At 40.6% G+C, this 21,736-nt stretch overlaps 1 protein-coding gene across 3 annotated transcripts in view; it reads left to right on the forward strand.

Annotated features, from left to right (window-relative positions):
- CUNH10orf67 (chromosome unknown C10orf67 homolog) overlaps nucleotides 1–21,736 on the forward strand; it is a 90,545-nt gene that overhangs the window by 46,086 nt on the left and 22,723 nt on the right. For all 3 annotated transcript variants that reach the window (XR_001827276.2, XM_017535566.2, XM_017535569.2), the window contains 3 exons: nucleotides 3,917–3,982; nucleotides 14,238–14,297; nucleotides 15,112–15,276. Coding sequence is in view for 2 of the 3 variants with exons in the window: in XM_017535566.2 (XP_017391055.2) it covers nucleotides 3,917–3,982; nucleotides 14,238–14,297; nucleotides 15,112–15,276 (291 nt within the window). In the remaining variant the exon portion in view is untranslated. The remainder of the gene's footprint in view (nucleotides 1–3,916; nucleotides 3,983–14,237; nucleotides 14,298–15,111; nucleotides 15,277–21,736) is intronic.

Consider the following 21,736-nt stretch of genomic DNA (forward strand, 5'->3'; position numbering starts at 1 on the left):
CACACGTGGCTATTGAGCACTTGAAATGTAGCCAGTGCAACTGAGGAACTAAGTTTTCAATAATTTAATTCCAAATTATTTAAATTCAAATTTAAAAACTTATACTTGTTTTAGCTCTTGGAAAACCTTTTCATCTATTTTTGTTAACTTGGATATGTGGCTCTACTTTTTCATTTGTAAATTTTATGAAATCTGAATACAAATAAAGTTTTTCCAATGAAAACTTAGCTCCCCAATTGAGATGTGCTGTAAGTGAAAAATACACACTGGATTTCAAAGACTTGGTATAAAAAATGTGAAATGTCTCACTAATAATTTTTTACATTGATTATATATTGAAATGATAATATTTTGAATATATAGGGATAAGAAAAACACATTATTAAAATTGCTTTTACCTTTTGCCTTTTTAACACGGCTACTATAAAATTCAAAATTATATATGTAACTCACATTATGTTTCTATCTGATAGCTCCATTATATATAATGTAATTTATATGGCATATAATGTAACATATAACATATCTAATGTGATATATATTACATTATATTTAATGTAATATATATATAACATATGATATAGTATAGCAGACTTCTAATCTGCTTATTGTTTTAATTCTTTCTCTTCTTTTTTTCCTTATATGCACTGGAACTTATGATAGACATTGAGTATAGGAATATTTTGGTACTGAGCAGAAAGAATCTAGAACCCTGGATTCCTGTTCCATTTCTGCCCCTAATTCCCCTGGGGCCAGTGCCTGTCTCTCTTCTTCCTGTTTTTCCCAGGCATGCCATGTGGACTCAATGAGATAATGAATGTCGGTGTGCTTTGTCAACTGGGAAGCAGTTCAGATGTTGCTGAACAAATGACAGCTGATATTTGCTCGGTTTTTTTCCCAATATCCTGCCCTAAATCAATTAGTTCAGCAGTGTTTATTAGTTGCCTTTAAGTGCTAGGCACTGTGCTACTGCTAGAAAAAAATAAAATGCATGTATACACATATGGTCCCTTCTGGGGACGGGGTGAAGTCTATAGGGATAGACCAAAGCCATAGGGCAGTGGGATAGGGACTATAAGAGAAGTGTGTGCTAGAGAAGAGATACCCAGCTTCATCTGGAAGGTTCTAGAAAAGCTTCACAAGCAGTTTCACAACCTTTCTCACACTCTTTTATTGAGGCTCACTGGAACTGCTTGTTTTGGGTTTTTTTGCTTGTGTGCCTGTTTGGTTATTTGGGGTTTTTTATAGATAGGGTCTTGCTCTGTTGCCTAGGATGGAGTACAGTGGCATGACCATGGTTCACTGCAGCCTTGACCTCCTGGGCTCAAGCAGTTCTCCCACGTCAGTGTCCTGAGTAGCTGGGACTACAGGCATACACCACACCTGCCTAATTTTTTTTTTTTTTTTTGTGCGTGTGTGGAGATTGTCCCTCACTATGTTGCTTAGACTGGTCTCGAACTCCTGGGCTTAAGGTATCTTCCCACCTCAGCCTCCCTAAATGCTGAGATCATACGCCTGAGCCACCATGCTGGGCTTTGGAGCTGATTTTTCCAGGCAAGCAAGAGAGTAGAAGAGCTAGGTACAGAGTATAAAGACATAAAGCCTGACATAGGTTTGTGGAATCTTGCTTATGACTATGTGTGGCTCGAGAATGCGGTAGGAGTCTGTTGAGACTATATGGGAAGAATCTGCAGTGGGGCAGAAAGAGAGGACAGGCCAGGACTGTGGGGAAGGGAGCATAAACAGGATATGGAACAATGGAAAGGAGCAACTCAGAAGACTTCAGATAACCACATGTCCCCCCTGGCTTTTTTTTTTTAAAGCCCTGGGTGCACTTAAAAACAGGCTGAAATTGGACTGAATTTGAGAAGGCTGACCTCTTGCCGTCGATCTGAGCTAAACATGGTCAGTTATAGAACTCATAGCTTTTGTGTTTTAATTCTAGGAATCAAATGCCATCTGTATCTGTGTCTGTCTTTCAGCTGCTGCCACAGTAGAATCTGTTCTTATGAATTTAACTCAGGGAAGGAGGCAGACCCAGAGTCAGAGAGCACGGTACGGGTGTGATAGCGTCAGGACGCAGAGAAGCAGAGTTTGCTGTGCAGCACCCAGGAGGCACACCCAGCCAGCGCTGTATGGGATCAGGGAAGGTTGGAGGAAGGCTACTGCATTGGCCCTGAGAAGAGCAGTTAGAGATAGCTAGGAAAGGGATGCGGGAGAGTTGGGATGGGTATTCTGAGTACCACGCAAAAGCACCTTGTATAGGAAAGGGTGTGTGGTTTGCTGTAGCTGAAGAGCACATGAGAACAAGGCATGGCAAAGGGCACAGGACTGTGGCAGAAGATTATTGTTCATGCAGACAGGTTTGAATAACCTTCTGAGTGCATTGGAGAGCCCTGAACACTGTGGGAGGATCAGATTTGTGTTTCAGAGAGAAAATGAATGAGAGGGAGGAAAGCCCAGAACCAGGTCCAGTGAAGGCATTGCTTGGATAAACCAGGTAAACAGTGAAGTACTGAAACAAGAACAGTGACACTGAGGTGTTTATTAAATTAACACAGACATGAATTAATTACATTAAATGCATATCAAAATGAAAGGTTGAACTCTACCAGCCTATAACACACACAGACAGCAACTGATCAATGTAAAAACTGAGGCACAAGGGGACAAGGGCCCTGCAGTCTGTGGGGTCTTTGTGTTTTTTTTTAAACTTTTAATTTTTGTGGGTACCTGGTAGGTATATATATTTATGGGGTATATGAAATATTTTGATACAGGCATACAGTATGAATGAGGGTAAGTAGGGTATCCATCGCCTCAAACATTTATCCTTTGTATTACAAACAATCCATTTATGCTCTTTTAGTTATTTTTAAATGTACAATTATTATCAACTATAGCTGCCCTGTTGTGCCATCAAATACTAGGTCTCATTCATTCTTTCTAGCCATTTTTTTGTACCATTAACCATCCTTACTACCCCACTCCTCACAACCCTTCCCAGCGTCTGGAAACCATCTTTCTGCTCTCTATCTCCATGAGTTCAATTGTTTTAATTTCTAGCTCACACAAATAAATGGTTTGTTTGTTTGTTTGTTTGGAGATAGGGTCTTGTTCTAGGCTGGAGTGCAGTGGTGCGACCATAGCTCATGGCAGCCTTAAATTCCTGGGCTCAAGCAATCCTCCTACTTCAGCCTCCGAAGTAGCTTGAATTATAGGCATTCACCATCATGCCCAGCTAAGTTTTGTATTTTTAGTAGGAATGGGGTTTCACCATGTGGATCAAGCTGGTCTTGAACTCCTGACTTCAGGTGATCCACCTGCCTCAGCCTTCCAAAGTGCTGGAATTACAGGTGTGAGCCACTGTGTCCGGTGTAAAAAAAAAAAAAAAATTTATGGAGACCCGATCTCACTGTTTAAGACCAGGTTGGTCTCAAACTGTTGGCCTCAAGAAGTCCTCCTGCCTCAACCTTTCAAAGCACTGGGATTACAGGTGTGAGGCACTGTACTCAGCCCAGTGTGTGCTTCTGATGGCTATTTTCAATTGGCATAAATGTGGTTTGATATGCACATATATAGAGCACAAACCCTAAAATAAGAGATGGGTCATATAAAGCATTAAGCAAAATTGTTCTTTTTGATAGAATAGGACTTGCTTTATTGTGATGTTACATTTTGATGGCATGGGGTGAAGAAAGGTATAAATAAATTGGTATTTTCTGTGTATATTTTACTTGTTTATATAATAATTGTGTAATATATTACAAGATGATAATTCTTCAAAATTTAATATTCTTTTGATCAGATTGAGATCCATTTTTCTCATATTAAAATATGTTTCACTGAATTCTTTTAAGGAGAGATTTCAGGTGTTCCATTCTTTAATCAAAATGTAATTTCTTCTCTATTTCAGTTAATGAATAGTAGAGACAGATTAAGAGAAGAGCTTGATTATGAAAAATCATTAGTTCAAGATATGGTAAGATGATTTACATTATTTCCTACAAATTTGAATTCAGGAACTTAATTTAACAATGAAAGTTTTATAAACTTTGTGATCATTTCCTGTGAATGACTCATTTCACCTTTATCAAAAATCTAAGTACAGGCATAATTATAAACATTTGTAAATGGCCATTTTAAAGAAAGCAGTTAGAGTAGTGCAGCAGTAAATATGCTTACTAGAGTCTTGTGTAAGAAATAGTGTTACCATTTAAACCCATGTATAAAATTTCTGCATTTTATTATGGAGGTTTAAAACTACAAATATGAGAGCACAATATTTTGAAGAAAATGCTATTTTGAGTTACAAATTGCCGTAAGTGATAATAAAAAAAAGAGCCCAGCTAGATATTTTGGCATTCTGTCTTAGTCTCATAAGAAAACACTGCCTTTTTATGTTCTTTTAAGAGAACTTTCCAGACGGCTGGTCTTTTATCAGTTGACTACCCAGCCCCTGGCCCCCCCACGGCAGCCCCCCGCCCAGCTTATGGTGGCGTACTTGCCTTTCAGCTGATTACCACTAGTATGTCTTTGTTACGGGAAACTGACTGTGTTTATTATAATAAAAAATAAAACACAGCTTGACTTGCGTTCTAAATGTGCTTGAAAAGAATATGATACTGTTTGGAAGAGAAAAGGTTGCTCATAGGAAATCAACACCACTTCAGATATTGAAACATTCGCTCTTTTACAGCTTGTCACACTTTGTGCCAAGTCATGACTGTTTCCCTAACTCTGTTTTGTTACTCTCAGCACCCTGTGTTTTGGGTTCCTTGTCATAGAAATGAATGCAAAACAATTCTCCTGGATTACAATAAAGCCTTCTATGAAACCAACTTGGGAATGCAGGCAACAAAAAAAATTATGGTTGGCAATTCAAAAAACCATGTGTTAACAAATATGTTATTTTGAGCCCTCACTTTTAAATACCTGGCATATAAAAATAGTTTCCATTACTTGAGCCTACTTGGTGAATTTCTTCTACCCCATCCCCACTGTCTTCTGTCATTCCTCCAAAGTTCAGGCTTTGCTTTGGAAAACAAACAACTAAATGTGCATATTGTCATTAAAATTGAAAGCGTTTTTATAGAGTGGAAAGCCAATGTTACGTTGTTTGTTAGCAGCAATAGAGAAGAAATTAAACTACTCAATCAGTGAATTTGTGCCTATACTAGGAGCAGATCCCATACTCTTTGAATGACTGTGCCTCTTTATTTTAACTGTAAGCCTTTAACGGGTGCTATTGTATCGCTCACAGGGGAACCAATCACGTTTTATTTTGTGGTTTAGAAGTTTGTTGAGCCCCAGGCTTGTTGCCAAGCAGCAAGAGCCTGCACCACAAACCCCAGGACAGCAGAGCCTTCAGGATGCTTAGACTAGTGTAGAGCTCAAGATTTCAATAGAGGGAGTGGGCTTGATGTTCTTCGAGTGATCGACATTGCACACCTGCTTTGGACCCATCAAGGCCACTATTTCTCCACCTTCTCCCTGCCCCTGCAAGGCATTCTGCTATTGGCTTTCTTGTTGCTATTTGAGCTTCCTTTGTTTCTTGCTGTCCTGCATTTTTCCAGACCAGGATTTGTGATTGCACAGAAAAGGGAGAGTGGGAGAAGGTAGAGTTGACGGCCGTCATTTTGTGAAAATTTAAATACTTTATAGCTAGAAGGGTTTTGTTACATGCTTGTCTATTACTATTTTCCAATAAAAGTTACTTTCTGACCTGTTAGAAGTGTAGGGCAAAAAGTCAAAGAACTAGCAGTAAAGAGGTACAATCAGTAAGTATATGTAAACACGCTGGGTGTGGCAGCTCATGCCTGTAATCCCAGTGCTTTGGGAGGCTGAGATGGGAGGATCGCTCGAGCCCAAGAGTTCGAGACTCTCCTGAGCAACATAGTGAAGCCCCATTTTTACATAAAATAAAGAAGGTTAGCCAGGCCTGGAGGTGCATGCCTGTAGTCCTCCTACTCAGGAAGCTAGGTGGGAGGTGGGAGGATGGCTTGAGCCCAGTGAGCTGTGATTGTACCACTGCTTTTAGCCTGGGCAACAGAGCAAGACCTCGTCTTTAAAAAAATAATTATGATAAAGAAATAAATATTATATGTAATGTACATATTATTTATTATATATAACATATATATATATATATATATATATATATATATATATAGTAGGTAAGCAGTGCTATCTAGAGTGACTGTATCCTTAGATTGGCTTTGAGCAGGCATACGAAATAATTTTGTATCTTCCTTTGATTCCTACACTAAGTGGCTTTCATTTGTCTTGACGTTAACAAAAGAGAGGGTCTTCATTAGAAAAACACCATGGTTGAACTCTTCTCTTCCTTCATTTCCATTTGCTTCACCCCAGTTTGCCCGGTTGCTTGGAACAGTCCAGGCTGGGGTTAGGAAGGAAGCACATAGGCTGCCCTAGCCCCGTTCTGGAAGCACAGCACTAGCACCCTAACTGGGTTCCTGATGCCTGTATTCCCTCCGAGGCAGTGCAGCCCTGTTCTGTCATGTGGTAGTGTTTGGCCATCCAGTTAGAAAACGGATGCTTTCAGTGGTCTGTGCAAAAGCACGATTACATGGAAGCTCTGCGAATAGTGGCTCTTTATCAAGACACACATGACACAAGCGTGGGCCAATGTGACTGCGTCCCTGTGTGCCATGGCAGGCAGAGGAGCAGGTTCTGCTGTCCGTGTGGTCTCTGTCTTACCATCAGTGAGTCTTTGCCCGCTGGTCAGTCAAATGTGCTCCATGCAGTCTTGGACATTTGTTAGTCCTGCATAGCCTTCACAATCCACTTTTTTAAATAGCATTTTTAAAGTATAGAGACAGGGTCTCACTATTTTGCCCAGGCTGGTCTTGAACTGCTGGACTCAAGCAATCCTCCCACCTCGGCCTCCTAAAGTGCTGGGGTTACAGGCATGAATCACTGCAGCTGACCCACAGTCCACTTATGAAGTCGAAGAGCTAGAAGGTAAACCTTGTGAAAGGAACAGCTCCCCTGAGGGTATGTTCAAAATTCATCAAAATGAGCTCCATGAATTCTTGCAGCAATCCACCCCTCCTGAAATCAGCAGGTAGATTTCTCTCTCTACACTCAGGAGATTCAGACAAGGATGCCTCAGAGTTCTGTTTCTTCTGTGCTGTTCCGTCTCCCTGAACTGCCCTCTCTTGGTCAGAACCTGGTTAGTTCCTCTCATCTTTCAGGTCAGAGGGCAGATGCTGCCTCCTCTGGGAAACCTCTCTGACACTGTCTTCCCTTGCCTGGAAGAGGCGCCCACCCTCATTCTGACACAGCACATAGTTGTCCTGTTGTGGCTCTCATCACATTCTTTAGAGATGGCCTGTTATCTTACCTGCTATTTCCATTCTGTGAGCTATGGTTTTACCCCTAAAACCTAACGTGGTGGCCCCCGTGAAGTAGATGGCCAGTAAGCATTTGTTGTGAGTAAAATCGAAGGGATAACAAAAATAGCTTAACCCACACTATACTTGGCATGAACTATATGTACTTTAATAAGCCCATAATACTAATACACAAGTGACATAGCTACACAATATACAGAGTAACTACAGTGGGGTTTTCAGGATTAATTTCCAGGTTCCATTCCAGTGGTTCTCAAGCTTTTTGGTCTCAGGATCTCTTTACACTCTTAAAAATTATTGAGCCCCCCCCCCTACCCAAAGGAAATTTGGTTTAGATATAGTTTGGATGTGTGTTCCCATCAAAATCTCATATTGAAATGTAAGCTCCAATGTTGGAGGGGGGACCTTGTGGGAGGTGATTGTATCATGTGGGAAGATTTCTTGTGAATGGTTTAACACCAACTCCTGTGGTACTGTCTGCATGATAGGGAGTGAGTTCTGGAGAGATCTGGTCATTTAAAAGTGTGTAGTACCTCCCCCTGTTCTCTCTTGCTCCTGTTCCCACATGGGAGAAATCTGCTCCCCCTTCACCTTCCACCATGATTGGAAGCTTCCTGAGGCCTCCCCAGAAGCAGAAGGTGCCACGCTTTCTGTACAGCCTGCAGAACCGTGAACCAATTCAACCTCTTTTCTTTATAAATTCCCCAGTCTCAGATATTTCTTTGTAGCAATGTGAGAACAGACTAATACAGATATGTTTTATCTATTGATATTTACCACATGTGAAATGAAATTATTTATTAAATGACTTAAAAATAACACTAAACTCTTTACATGCTAACATAAATGGCATATTGTTTATAAGAAAATCTTTCCCAAAACTGACATTGTCTTACGTGTGTGTGTGTCTGTCTGTGTCTGTCTGTCTGTCTGTCTGTCTGTCTGAGACAGCGTCTTACTCTGTCACCCAGGCTGCAGTGCACTGGCATAATCACAACTCACTGCAGCCTCAACTCTTGGTTCAGCCTGCCAAGTAGCTGGGATTACAGGTGCGTGCCAACACATCTGGCTAATTTTTCTATTTTTTGTGAAGACAGGGTTTTGCCATGTTGCCCAGGCTGGTTTTGAACTCCGGGGCTCAAGTGATCCACCCACCTCAGCCTCCCAAAGTGCTAGAATTAAAAGCATGAGCCATCACACCCAACCACTTGTTTTTGCAAATTTCTTTAACATTTGGCTCCCTGGAAACTATTTAAATTCTCACAGATACTTCTGTATTCTCTGCCATGATAAATATCACATAGCTTCCGAAAAACTCCAATGTACACTCATGACACCATGAGAATGAAGAAACAGTGACTAATCTCTTAGCATTATTATGAGAATAATATAGGCCTCACAGACCCCCTAAGGTTTGGGGGACCTCAGAGGTCCTTGGACCACATATTGAGAACTGCTGCCTCATTTAATGGGAAAAACTATTAGTCAGGTGTGGTTAAGTGAAATGTCTTTGTCTGTTTATGATTGTGATCCCCTTTTTTTGTTTTCATTTGATTAATTTATTCACCAATTCATTTCCCTGGCACATCGCTATGAGAATGTTACACTTTCTAATACATTTACTAATACTAATATGCTTACATGAACATAAGCCATTACTGCGGCACTCAGGCAGGCAGTCCAAATTTCCACATGAGAAATTACCATTTATCTCTCTCAATGTGGTGATTAGGCCAAGTGCTTACCGTGGGCAATATCTAATGTTGCGCTGTTATATTCTTAGGTGGAATGCAAGGGTACAGGCATACATACCTCTAGAACATGTGATGTAGGTATAAAGTTTATTGATTAAAAACTTACAAGAAGAGAATTAACGGACAGGAAACACTCCTTTGGTTTTTTATTAGCCCACCAAGAGGAGGGCTTAAGTAAGGTGAATCACAGGAATTGCCGTGGGACAGGGATCCCCCTACACACCACTTCATATATTTATAGGGAAGTTTGCCGTCTAGCACACTATATGACAGTGGGCGCTTCTGGGCCAGGGAATTGTCTTTCTAAAAGGGGAGCACCCAGTGCTGAGCTAGAGAAGGTGGCATCAATACCATCTGCATCAGCAGGAGTCGTGCAGGTCTTCCAGAGGATCCCTTCATCCCCCTGAGCCATCTCACTGACCAAGCAACAGAGTGAGGAATGAGCCATTGGGTCTTGGGTTGTCTGTTCCCACTAGCAGTGTGTAACGGTTCCTTCCCTCCTTAGAGAGAAGAGGAGCGGATTATTCACACCTACACTTAGTGGTTAAAAGCATTGATCATGACTGGATAGGGTGACCAGCTCATCCTGGTTTTCGTTCTTAGCACTGAAAGCCCTACATCCTGAGAAACCCCCCAGTCCTGAAAAAAAAACAGGATGGTTAATCACCCTAATGGGAAGAAACCTGGAAACTTCTTCTATTAGTCCAGGGATTCCAAAGAAACCTAAGTTCATGTATCAGCTCTAATGTATTGAGAGAGAATTCTGAGGCAAAATTGAAACTCTGGGGAAAAGGGCTCAAACTTTTAAATATTAACCATGCTGATATTGATTACTGGGAAAAATTATCAAGTGAGCTAGCATTCAAACTGACTCCTGCCCCAAATTTTTTAAAACCTCAAAAAATTTTAGATACAGTATTATAAACATCTTTGTAAAAGCATTAAAAAATGACCAGGGACATGGGGCTTACCTGGTCAGAAGTCAAACATCAAGGGAAACATACAGGGGTCAGTTGAGCTTTCCAAGTTAAGATTGTCCTGAGGGATTTACCCATCTGCACTACACAGAAGTCACAGGCCAGGGCATGCGAGAGAGAGAGAGAGAGAGAGAGAGAAAGGAGAGAGAGAGAGTGAGTGTGTGTGTGTGTTGTGGTAATCAGCAGTGATCTCTTGCATTAGGCTGAGAAGCAAAGGTCATTCTTGCAGGATGAATGTGACCAAATGTAAACCTGCAACCTACCTAATACCCAGAGGCCTGCAGGGGAGGGTTGCCTCTGTACTGAGCAACACAAGAGGGATAATCTCTTTCTGAAGCGTTTTGATAGGCAGGACTTTCAGGGGATTTGCAACACAAGCTTGTATCCACAAAACCTCAAACCCTCACTTCAGTTAGTTTGTTTTTAAGAGATGGGATCTTGATATGTCGCATAAGCTGGTCTCAAACTCCTGCGCTCAAGTAATCCGCCCACCTCAGCCTCCCAAGTAGCTGGGACTTCATGCCACCGCACATGGCATCAGTTTAGTTTTAAGTGAATAGAAGATAATTTCCATTTACTGAAATTATTAACTATTAATTGCTGAAAGAAGCAAATGGAAATACTCCCTGGAAAGAAGTACTTTAATCCTAAGTCTCAGAGAATTCCCAGAACTCTCTCCTACAATTATAGGAGCAATTAATATCACACGGTCAAAGATAAGGAAGCACACAAGGAAATAAGGAACCACATGTCAGAAACGATGTAGAGTAAAAACAACTACATGGACTTCAGAAATTCGACTTTTCCAACAATATTTAGCGTGTGTGGTAGTTTGTCTCCAAGAGTGGAGCAGGAGTTGGGCCTAGTCAGGGAACTGGCAACATATGCCTCACTGGATTTCAAAATCTCTATGGACCAGTTACTGCTGTATGCCTCCTTCCCTTGAATGGAGTGGGGTCTCTCCCACCATGGAACATTGGCTGTGTGGGAACAGATAACTGGTCTCTTTACTTTCTGGATCTTCAGATCAAGAGCGATTTTACTCAAGGGCCTCATCTGCACCTGGACCTGATTTAGATAATGAGATTCCAGATTTCAAGCTGATGCTATAGTAGGATGAGATTTTCTAAGGCTTTGAGTGAAGATAAATATATTTCGTTTATAGGAAGAATATAAAATAATGGAGCCAGAAGGCAGGTAGATGATGAAAAAGCATTTAAGAGACTCCAGTTTCCATTCATGATTTAAAAAAATACTCTCAGCAAACTGGGAATAGAAGAGAACCTCTCAAGCTGTTAAGAGGTATCTTCAAAACGCACTATTATCATGGTTGATGGTGAAAGGATGAAGATTTTGAGTCTGAAGTCAGAAATATGACAAGAATTTCTGCTCTTAACACCTCCGTTCAACATCTAATTTAGGTCCTAACCAGTGCAATGATGCAGATACACAAAAATAAATAATATCCACATTGGAAAGGAAAAGGTAGAACTTTTTAAATTCCCAGATGGCGTGATCATCTCTATAGGAAATCCTAACAAATCTAAAAAAAAGCTACTAGAATTAATAAGTGAATGCAGAAAGGTTGCAAAAATCAAGATACAAAAATCTTGTACTTCTATATATAAGCAGTGAACAATCAAAAATTGAAATTTTAAAAAACACCAGATATAATAACATCAAACAATATGAAATGCTTATGGATATGCATGATAAAATATGTGCAAAACATGTACAGCCAATAATATAAAATACTGCTGAAATAAAGACTTAAATAGATGCAAAAATATTCCATTGTTCATGATTCAGGAGTTGCATATTATTAAACTGTCAGTTCTCTCCAGATTGATTTACAGATTCAACAATCCTAATCAAAATTCCAGAAGGGTTTTTTTTTGTTGTTGAAATCAACAAGCATATCCTAGAAATTCTTATAGTAGTATGAAGAAAATGATTTTTAAACCATTGCAACAAAGCTTAACTTTAATACAGCCATGCATTGCCCAATGACATTTTGGTCAACACCAAACTACATATACAATGGTAGTCCAATAAGATTATGATACAATATTTCTGCTGTAACTTTTCTATGTTTGAATGTGTTTAGATACACAAATACCTACCACTGAGTTATAGTTGCCTGCAGTATCTAGTACAGTAACATGCCTTGCAGCTTTGTGGCCTAGGAACGATAGGCTATGCCCTAAAGTCTAGGTGTGTAGTGGGCTGTACACCTATATTTGTGTAAGTACACTCTAATGTTTGCACATAATAAAACTGCCTAATGACACATTTCTCAGGATGTATCCCCAGTGTTAAGCCAATCATGACTGTGTTAGGCTTGAATTCAAACCCATTGAAACCAACTAAACATAGCTCTTCATGGGCAACAGTAACTATTCTCTCAGACTGCAAGATGTCACTAGACAGCCCTGCTTGCTCTTGAGTTCTGCTTTATTGATAGGTGACAGAGAATTTTGCAAATCAGTTGTACTTGTTGTTCAGATGTCAATGGGATTAATGGTTAGATGTGTTTCTCATCATTATTTAACTTCAAGTGGGATTAGTTGTAATTAGAATCACTGGCATTACTCAAAATTTCATATTATGAAAAAATGTTAATATTATGGAAACATGCACTAATAATACATTTTTTGATACAATAACTTCTATACCTGGAAATTAAAATTGATTTTTTTTTCTAAAGCCAGGGTCTCACCCTGTTGCCTAGGTTGGAGTGCAGTGGCACAGTCATAGCTCACTGTAATTTCAAACTCCTGGGCTCAAGTGATTCTCCTGCCTCAGCTACCTAAGTAGCTGGGACTATAGGTACACACCACTACACCCAAGTAATTTTTATTTTTTTGTTTTTATTTTTATTTACTTATTTTTTTTTTAAAAGTCACAATCTCAGGCCCAATATTTTTTTATTTTTTATAGAGATAGGGGTCTTGTTATGTTGCTCAGGCTGGTCTTGAATGCCTGGCTTCAAGCAATCCTCCCACTTTGGCCTCCCAAAGTGTTAGTATTACAGGCGTAAGCCACTGCACCCAGCTTTAAAATTGATTTTTAAAGTAAAATTTTGTTTGGTACATTATTGAAGTTCAGCTATTAAATTATCTTCAATTTCTCAAGCCAGCTTATGTTAATAATAAGACCTAGTATTTACAGCTATTATAATAATGTATCAAATTATCACCTCATAAGCAAATAATGCATGTTTTCCTATTATCTTTGTTGTACTTAATGCAATGAATAGATGCTAATGACTTTAGGTATTTGCAATTTTATATATTTCTGTTTACTTTTTTTTCCCATTTATTTATTTTATTGCATTTTAGGTTTTGGGGTACATGTGAAGAACATGCAAGATTGTTGCATAGGTACACACGTGGCAGTATGCTTTGCTGCCTTCCTCCCCATCACCTACATCTGACTTCTCTCCCCTTGCTATCTCTCCCCAGCTCCCCATCCCCCACCATCCCTCCCCTATTTCCCCTCAACTGACCCCAGTGTGTAGTGCTCCCCTCCCTGTGTCCATGTGTTNTTTGCTGCCTTCCTCCCCATCACCTACATCTGGCATTTCTCCCCTTGATCTCTCTCCCCAGCTCCCCACCCCCCACCGACCCTCCCCTATTTCCCCTCAACTGACCCCAGTGTGTAGTGCTCCCCTCCCTGTGTCCATGTGTTCTCATTGTTCAACACCCGCCTATGAGTGAGAACATGCAGAGTTTGATCTTCTGCCCTTCTGTCAGTTTGCTGAGAATGATGGTTTCAAGGTTCATCCATGTCCCTACAAAGGACACAAACTCATCATTTTTGATGGCTGCATAATATTCCATGGCGTATATATGCCACATTTTCCCTATCCAGTCTATCATCGATGGGCATTTGGGTTGGTTCCAGGTCTTTGCTATTGCAAACAGTGCTGCAATGTTCACTTTTTTATGAAAGCTCTTTTTCTGGATACAAGTTTGTTTTCTCTTTGATATTATGAATTATATTCCCATAATAGTTTTGGCAGACAAATGGTTTAAAATGTCCTTCATTGGTTACAGAAGTTTTATAGAAAATTGTCTTTTTTAATCTTTGCAGATAATAACCAATGATATGGGTCTTCCATTTTACAGATTAATAAACAGAAAGAGGACAAGGAAATGAGAAAAAAGTATGGCAGCTTAAGTGTCAAGGTTTGTATTTAAGTTTTCTCTCTTTCTTGTTTCTCTTTTGTTTTGTGCTTCTCTTATTTTGGCATCTGGTTTGTCAAATCTGTGTAGCATACTGAGGTTTTTCATTTTCCAACATCTGAATTTGAAAAAGAAAATTCTTGAAAGTGAGCAAGGCCAGGAGCAGTGGCTCACTCCTAAAATCCTAGTACTTTGGGAGGCCGAGGCAGGAGGATTGCTTGAGTCCAGGAGTTCAAGACCAGACCAGCCTGGGCAACATAGCAAGACTTTGTCTCTTTTAAAAAATAAATAAATAAAGTGAGGTTAGAAGTGTGAATGGGAGATCAGGAGCTGACTATTGAGAACAAGGAGCAGACAGTGAAATCAGAAGCCAAAAAGCCAGCAAGTGGGACATCAGGAAGAGTGCGCCCTGCTATTCTCATCCTCCAGCTCCAGGCCCTGCACGTTCCTGCACCTTCCTTCCTACTCTCAATTTCCCTACCTTCTTCCCACCTAGATACAAGCTTCGAGCTGACGCCCCACCCCTCTTCACATAGACCCCACCATTCCAGGGTCTTCCAAAGGGCATTGACTGCTGGTGTGTTCTTCTTAGGACATGAGGATTACAGGCAGGGAGTGGAGGAATTAGCCCAGCCTGCCGATCAGATCCTGCCAGGGGCGATTGTGGACCTGGCAGCAAAAACAGATCCATGTGGTCTAGGCCTGAAAACCTCAACTCTGCAATTCCAGCTCAAGGGAGGGGAAGAGTGTGAAAAAAAGGGACACAAATCCAAGAAACAAAATGAGAATAACAAAGTTGGTTCTTTTTGTGTGGCAGGCTGCAAGGTCCGCCAAGGGGAGAGAAGCCTCTTTGTCCCCATGGCCCAAGTCTCCACCAAGCACCACAGCTTCAAGGCCACATTCTGCATCCATGAGTGTATCGTCTGCTGGGACCAAGAAAGCTAAGACTCCAAAGAAAGCTTTAAAAGAAGAGCAATCTGTGGTAAGATTTGCTTCCATAACCACATCCTGTCCACCTTCCTCTGCACACAGGCTCCTGCCTCTTTAGTCCTATCCATGAGGCCTGCAGTCTAAGCACACCTGGTTCTCGCCCCTGAACTAGGGCTCCAGCTGCCTATTTCTAAACCAACATGTCAGGGTGAGCCTCCTTCACTTTCCCAAGGTGAAGCCATCAAGCCATCAGTATCCCCAACCAGGCAGTTGATTTAGCTGAGTGACTAAGCCTCAGTGGGTCTCTATTTAATTATCAAAATAGAGAAGCTACATCCCAAGCACTTTCTAGGGTATACAGTCTCAAACTCATTACTGCCCAGTGTCTATTAGAAACTCACTGAAGATTCCCAGAAGGATACACAGGTATCCGGTCCATTTGCGCATGCAGGATTCCTCAACTTATAACTGGAGGAAATCACACTCTCAGAGACATGCACGCATAAACTCTGTGCTGGCTGCTCTCCCTTTCCATCTTTCTCCAGATCATCACAACTGTTTCTACAGGAACTAGGGTGGTACCCTTGATCTACATAAAAAGGAGGTGCTAAGAAGTAGCCGCCGGACACTCAGCTCCCTGTGGGCTAATTGTGTGGATATTTGTGAAGCACTGCTCACTACATTATACAAGGCCTCCCCTCATCACGACCCTGTAGAAAGCCTTCTGCTCTTAGCTATAAGGATAGTTGTATTTCTACAACTCTTAGTTGATCTGTGGACACTGAATTGTCTAAGTCATCAAGGCTCCTTTTCCGTGTTGACTTTTAGAAGGCGTGGAACCCAATAGGTGACACATATGGCCACTGTCTAGTGCTCCACACAGAGTCTCTCTACTGCATATTTTGCTCTCACAAACTTTGTCCTGTTCCTATGTGTTCCCATGTTCTTCCTTCTTGTTCAACACGGGGCAGAATTTGCATTTCTCTCACTTGGAGCACGGAGGAGTGCAGCAGAGTCGTACACGCCATGGGCATCCTTGCTCCAAAAAGGGGGAAGGCAAAAGCAGCCCTCCTGTGCCCCCTCCCAGGAGATGGACCACTCCTCACATCCACAGAGCGAGAGGGGGCAGCTAGGGCAAGGCCAGGCCTGCTGTGTTAGTGGAAGTCACTCTGCTGGGAAGAGAAAAAGCATTCTCCTCTGTGAGCATTTCCACTTTGCAGAAAGTCAGGAAGTGTAGACTATTGGAAGTCAGTGTCATTTCCCAAGGGAAAAAACTGACACTGGGAAAAGAGGGTAAATTTTGCATAGAAATGACCAGTGACTAGGTTCTAGAAGTAAGATTTTTATAACCCAGAGTTTGGGAAGTATTTTTTTGGACCACACACACACACTAAAAACTGGCCCACTGTGCAATGCTGCATGATAGCCTGGTTGGGAAGACCGGCCACGCTGAGTGAGGGGCCCGAGGCTGGGTCAGCTGCCATGAAATCGGTCATGTGTCAGGGGTCTGTGGTCTGAGGCTCTGAGATGATGGCTGGGAGGACTGCAGAGTCCGGTCAGCGACTGGGGCAGAGCAGCTGAGCGTCTCGTCCTGAGGTCACAGCAGCAGGGGGCAGCTGCAGCAGAAGGTGCCCAGTCCCCACAGCAGCCCCTAGGCTAGAACTAAATCCTAGAATTCCAGCTTGGAAGCTCCAGTGTCCCCAGTTTACAGATAGAAGCTGAGCTTCCAAAGCCACAGTCACAAGAACAGAGATTTTGCCCGTTGTCCCCCACGGAAAATACAAAATAAAGGACAAAGACTGACAAATCTCTGAGAAGGTGTCATTTCAACAGGCTTTTCTCTTAGTGTCACAGTCTTTCCCTGTAACTGTAATGACTGTGGCCTGCGTATCTCCAAAGCTTACCAGTACATTTTGTCAGCTGGGGGAGTCTCTGAAGTTAATATGTAACAATAAGTAAAAATTAGACTGGGGGAGGGCAGAGATTACTTAAACCGGGTTTACATATTTATATGAATTGGCTCAATCTGAAAATGAAGTATGTTTTTCTAGTTCACTGTTATTACTGTCACTTACACTTTGTCAATAACAACAATCCTATTGTTCTAAGTGTTCCCTCCTATCCCCTTCCACTGGGGTTTATTCTTCACGGTGTATATACACATTCGAGCTATAATTTTCCTGCTCCTCTCAAATATTTTACTCCATGGAGGTAGCTGGACCTCTTAAAAATGGTCTCTAAAGGATTTTATAATATTTAGCACGTGTAAATTACCACATGGAGGGCTTGCTAGAGGAACTTTGCACATCAGTCATTTAATGTCTCTAATTAATCATACTTATTTTTTGAAATCTGTGTCATTCGGTGGGAACAGCACACGTGCTACCCACAGCGGAGCACACAGTGATAAACTGAGTGTTTAGCCAGTCTGAAAAATACGATATGAACATTAGCTGTCTGATTTCTATTAATGAACGATTTCACAACATAAAATATGTATTTGTACAGTGCTTTTATGTAAAGTTTGTTTTTTGATATGTGCAAAACATTTCAGGTACTCAAGTTTCACATATCAAGGTTAAAATGGATTCTCAGGTTTTCCTCTCCCCACCCTGAGTAGTTAATTATGGTTGCACCCAATAAATGCTTCCGCGGAGGACTTCTAAGCTTCCATGGGGTAACCTGGTCTATACTGATGAACATATGGTGCATGCTTTGATGGCAGAAAGAATCAGGGCCCGTCTGTGTGGGAAATGGGACATGGGAGAAAGTCAATTGTGTTCCCATTCTTAGAGTTCTCTCAATACAAAGCAATTTGTGCAGATAACACACTTCAATAAAAACTCTAGAACTTTTTTTAAGCACTCAAGAAATGTTAGGTAAAATAGTATTGCAATCATTTTGCAGTTATGACCATAGTCACCTTGCAAGCTAGAGATTTTTAAAAAATTGTTATTATGAGATATAGAATTACTACTATAGGTATATAATAATATAGGCTAGATGGATGGAGAAAAAAATCTTTTCTTCTGAAATTTACTATTCTTCTCCTATACACAACCCTTATTTGGTTAAATTGCACATGAAGTTTAAGATAAGCTCTATTAGAGAAGAAAACAATATAATCTGCTTATTGTTTCCTTATTCCATTCCTTTTTCCCTTGGCAGCAGGCAGTTAAGAGTTCTGCAGAGCAGTGTGGGAAAACCAGCACTTTACCCGTTGTTCAACCGGCAATGCTAGGCAATGCGCTAATACAGAGATAGAACAGTCCTGTATATGCACGCACATGGTCTTCAGAGGTTGTCAAAGGATGTTTACCATATTTTGATAGATTGTGGTGACATGAAAGAATTTTTCTTATCATACTTGATCTTTGTTTTGTAATATGGATAACCCTAAAACGTAGAGATCATTGAAAATCATACTTTTCATTTATCACCAAAATGAATTCATCTTTAGATTCTGCCCTCAGAGAGCAAAATTGAAAATGTGAATAATATCATATTTCAAATCCAGCTGAAAGGTAGCTTTTATCTTCTGCCTTATTTTATTCTGGGTAGTTTGATGATAAATTAAAAATACTTTCAGTATATTTGGAACAGAAAATATTCTAGTGTAAATAGCATTTCATTTTTGTGGGACACATGAAAAGATGTTGTCAAAACCCAACTGAAAAGGGGTATATGCTTATGCTCTTATTTATTTTGTTGAGAAACAATTACAGCATTTTATTTGTGGAGCTCACTATGTTTGAGTGTAACTTAAAATGAGGACTGAAGATTTTGTTGTGAAATCAGGAAGAGATAAATTCAAGGTTTGGATGATGTCCTTATTCTTCCCTACGCTCGCTCAGTCACTGGGACAGATGTGAGGTCCTGACCACAGATGATAGTGACTTGGTGGTAGCAGAAGTGTCATCCTTGACATTCAGGAGCCCACAGACAGTGCAGTTACCCCCCACTGCATGGTGTTGCTTAATTCCATTTGCCAGGGCTTCAGCTGTGGCTTTCTCTCCAGTTCCCAGCGGGAGTCGAGGCCGGTCCTGAACACCGGGTCATTTGGCCAGACTCCTGACACTACCCAGACGTGGGTCTTTTCCCCGGAAGACTGAGCATCTGACATGCTGTCACTCATCCTGACTGCCATTGTCACATGTGCCAGTGCTGCTGCCTGGTGCTGTGCACGGTCATAGCACTGCTCCAATACCGGTGCTCACTAGAGTCAAGCCAGAGGTGGCTGCACCCCTCTAGCCACTGGCAGTGGACTGTTGGCCACTGTCTTTGGATTTAGCCTTGCCAAGCTTGTCAGTTTCTCCAACCCTGGTCTCTCCAGATCCCAACTTCTTCCTCAAACCCTGGAAATAAGTCTATGTGAGATAACACATCAATTTTGTTTTCTTTAAGAACTTATTTTCATGAAGGATGGTTCTTAAACCTTTTTTCATTCAACACTTTCTTAACTTTCTTTTTCTCAATACAACCTCTGGTTGTTCATCATGAAAACTGAGCCTATTAAAGTTCTTTTTTTCTCTTGTTCAGTCATCTATTACTATTCCTTCCTGTTTGCATATCTGAACAACCTTAGATAACCAGTGACATCTCACCGAATTTGATATACTGCTCGCCAAATCTAGAGTTCTTAAGTTGTGTTAGCTTATGCAGCCTAGTTAGGGAGTAAAGGTACACTTTTATTCTAGGCTTTTAAAAAATCTTTAAAACAGTCTGGAGGTGGCTGCTCACACCTGTAATCCCAACATTTTGGGAGACTGAGGCGGAAGGATCACTTGAGGCCAGGAGTTTGAGACCAGCCTGGGCAACATAGTGAGACCCAACCTCTACAAATATTTTTTAAAGTACCCAAGTGTGTTAGTGTGTGCCTGTGGTCCTAGCTATTTGGGGGAACTGAGGTGAAAGGATTGTTTGAGCCCATGAGTTCAAGGCTGCAGTGAGCTATGATCCCACCACGGCACTCCAGGCTGGGCAACATAACTAGATTCTGTTTCAGAACAAACAACAAAAAAATACATCTTAAAAATGGTTTGAGGATCTCCTCCACCAATCTCAGTGTGAGAATCATTTCTCTGTTGTGTGTGTGGGGGTGGGGGAGGTATATACAGCTATTGAGATACTGTATGTCAGCCCTTGTATTAACTGGACTCCATAAATCTTCATAGCATTTTCTCTTCCAAATCTGGAAAAGAAAAAGAAGCTATCTGCAACTTATGCCATGAAGTGCTGTGGAGTTCAGTTAATCCAGTGGCTGAAAATACACAGTGAAAATTTATTTGAATTCATTCCACCAGAAATGATGGGCACAGGCCTAAACAACCTCGGGTGTGACTCTGGTGGTCTGTCTCCCTAGCTGAGAATTTGCAAGCTGAATCCAATTAAAATACATAAGATTTCTGTCTGGTTTACAATAAAGCATAAGCATATTTGAAAGGTATTTTTTGTTTTAAAATTAGAAAGATTTCAATACAGAGGTTTAGATTCTTATGCAACTACTTGAAAAGTTAGGAGAGCAAAACTTAGGAAAGCAACGTAAAAAAGATTTCAGACCAAAGCCTCCAAGCAGCTGATTGATAAGAGGTCAATAAGAAGCCACTGCAACTTGTAAAAACCTCTGGTGGGAAATTTCCCACCAAATAGCTTAGTCTGCAGCGACAGAGAGTTTCCTAGGAACTCCCAGGAAAGCCACTTAAAACTCATGTCTGTCTATGAATCTTCCTCTAAATGCCTTTGGATAATCTTCTCCAATATTTCCATCAAAGGTACAATTCTTTAGAGTCCCTAACATGTTATATGCTTCAAAAATTAAAGTTTAATATAAATATTTTCATGTAACAAAAATTGATACATTTGTCACAGCAAGTATTGCCCTTACTTTAATTTATGCCATTTCTAGAGCTTTCATTTCTTTGTGTAGCTCTAGGTTTCTGTCTGGTATCATATACTCTCTGCCTTTTGGTCTGCTGGCAAGGAATTCTCTTAGTTTTTGTTTGTGTCCGGAAAAAAACCTTTATTTTTGATATTTTTCTGAAATATTTTCTGAGTCTGGGTTGACAGTTTTATTCTCTTAATATTTTGAAGATCACCATCTTTTGGCTTGCATAGTTTCTGACAAGAAGTCTACTGTAAACTTTAACTTTTGGTTTTCTGTTTGCACTTTTATTTTGGATTGACTTCAAGAGTTTCTCTTTCTTTTTGCTTCTCAACAGCTGGATGATAAAGTGTCTCGTTGTTTTTGTCTCCTCTACTTCATTTCTTTATTTCTATTTATCCTGAATTTTTTGAATTTGTCATTTGATTTATTAACTCCTAACCATTATCTACAATTATGTCTCTGCCTTCAAATATGCCTGTGCTAGACTGTTTGATATTGTTCCACAGCTCTTTAATGCTCAGCTCATTAAATTTTGAACGACTTTTTTCTTTGTTTCAGTTTGAGGAATTGTCTTTTTTCCCTGTCTTTGAATTCACTGATGACTTTTTTCAGTTATATTGAGTCTACT

The sequence above is a fragment of the Cebus imitator genome, unplaced genomic scaffold, assembly GCF_001604975.1.
Source record: "Cebus imitator isolate Cc_AM_T3 unplaced genomic scaffold, Cebus_imitator-1.0 Scaffold92, whole genome shotgun sequence".
NCBI lineage: Eukaryota > Metazoa > Chordata > Mammalia > Primates > Cebidae > Cebus > Cebus imitator.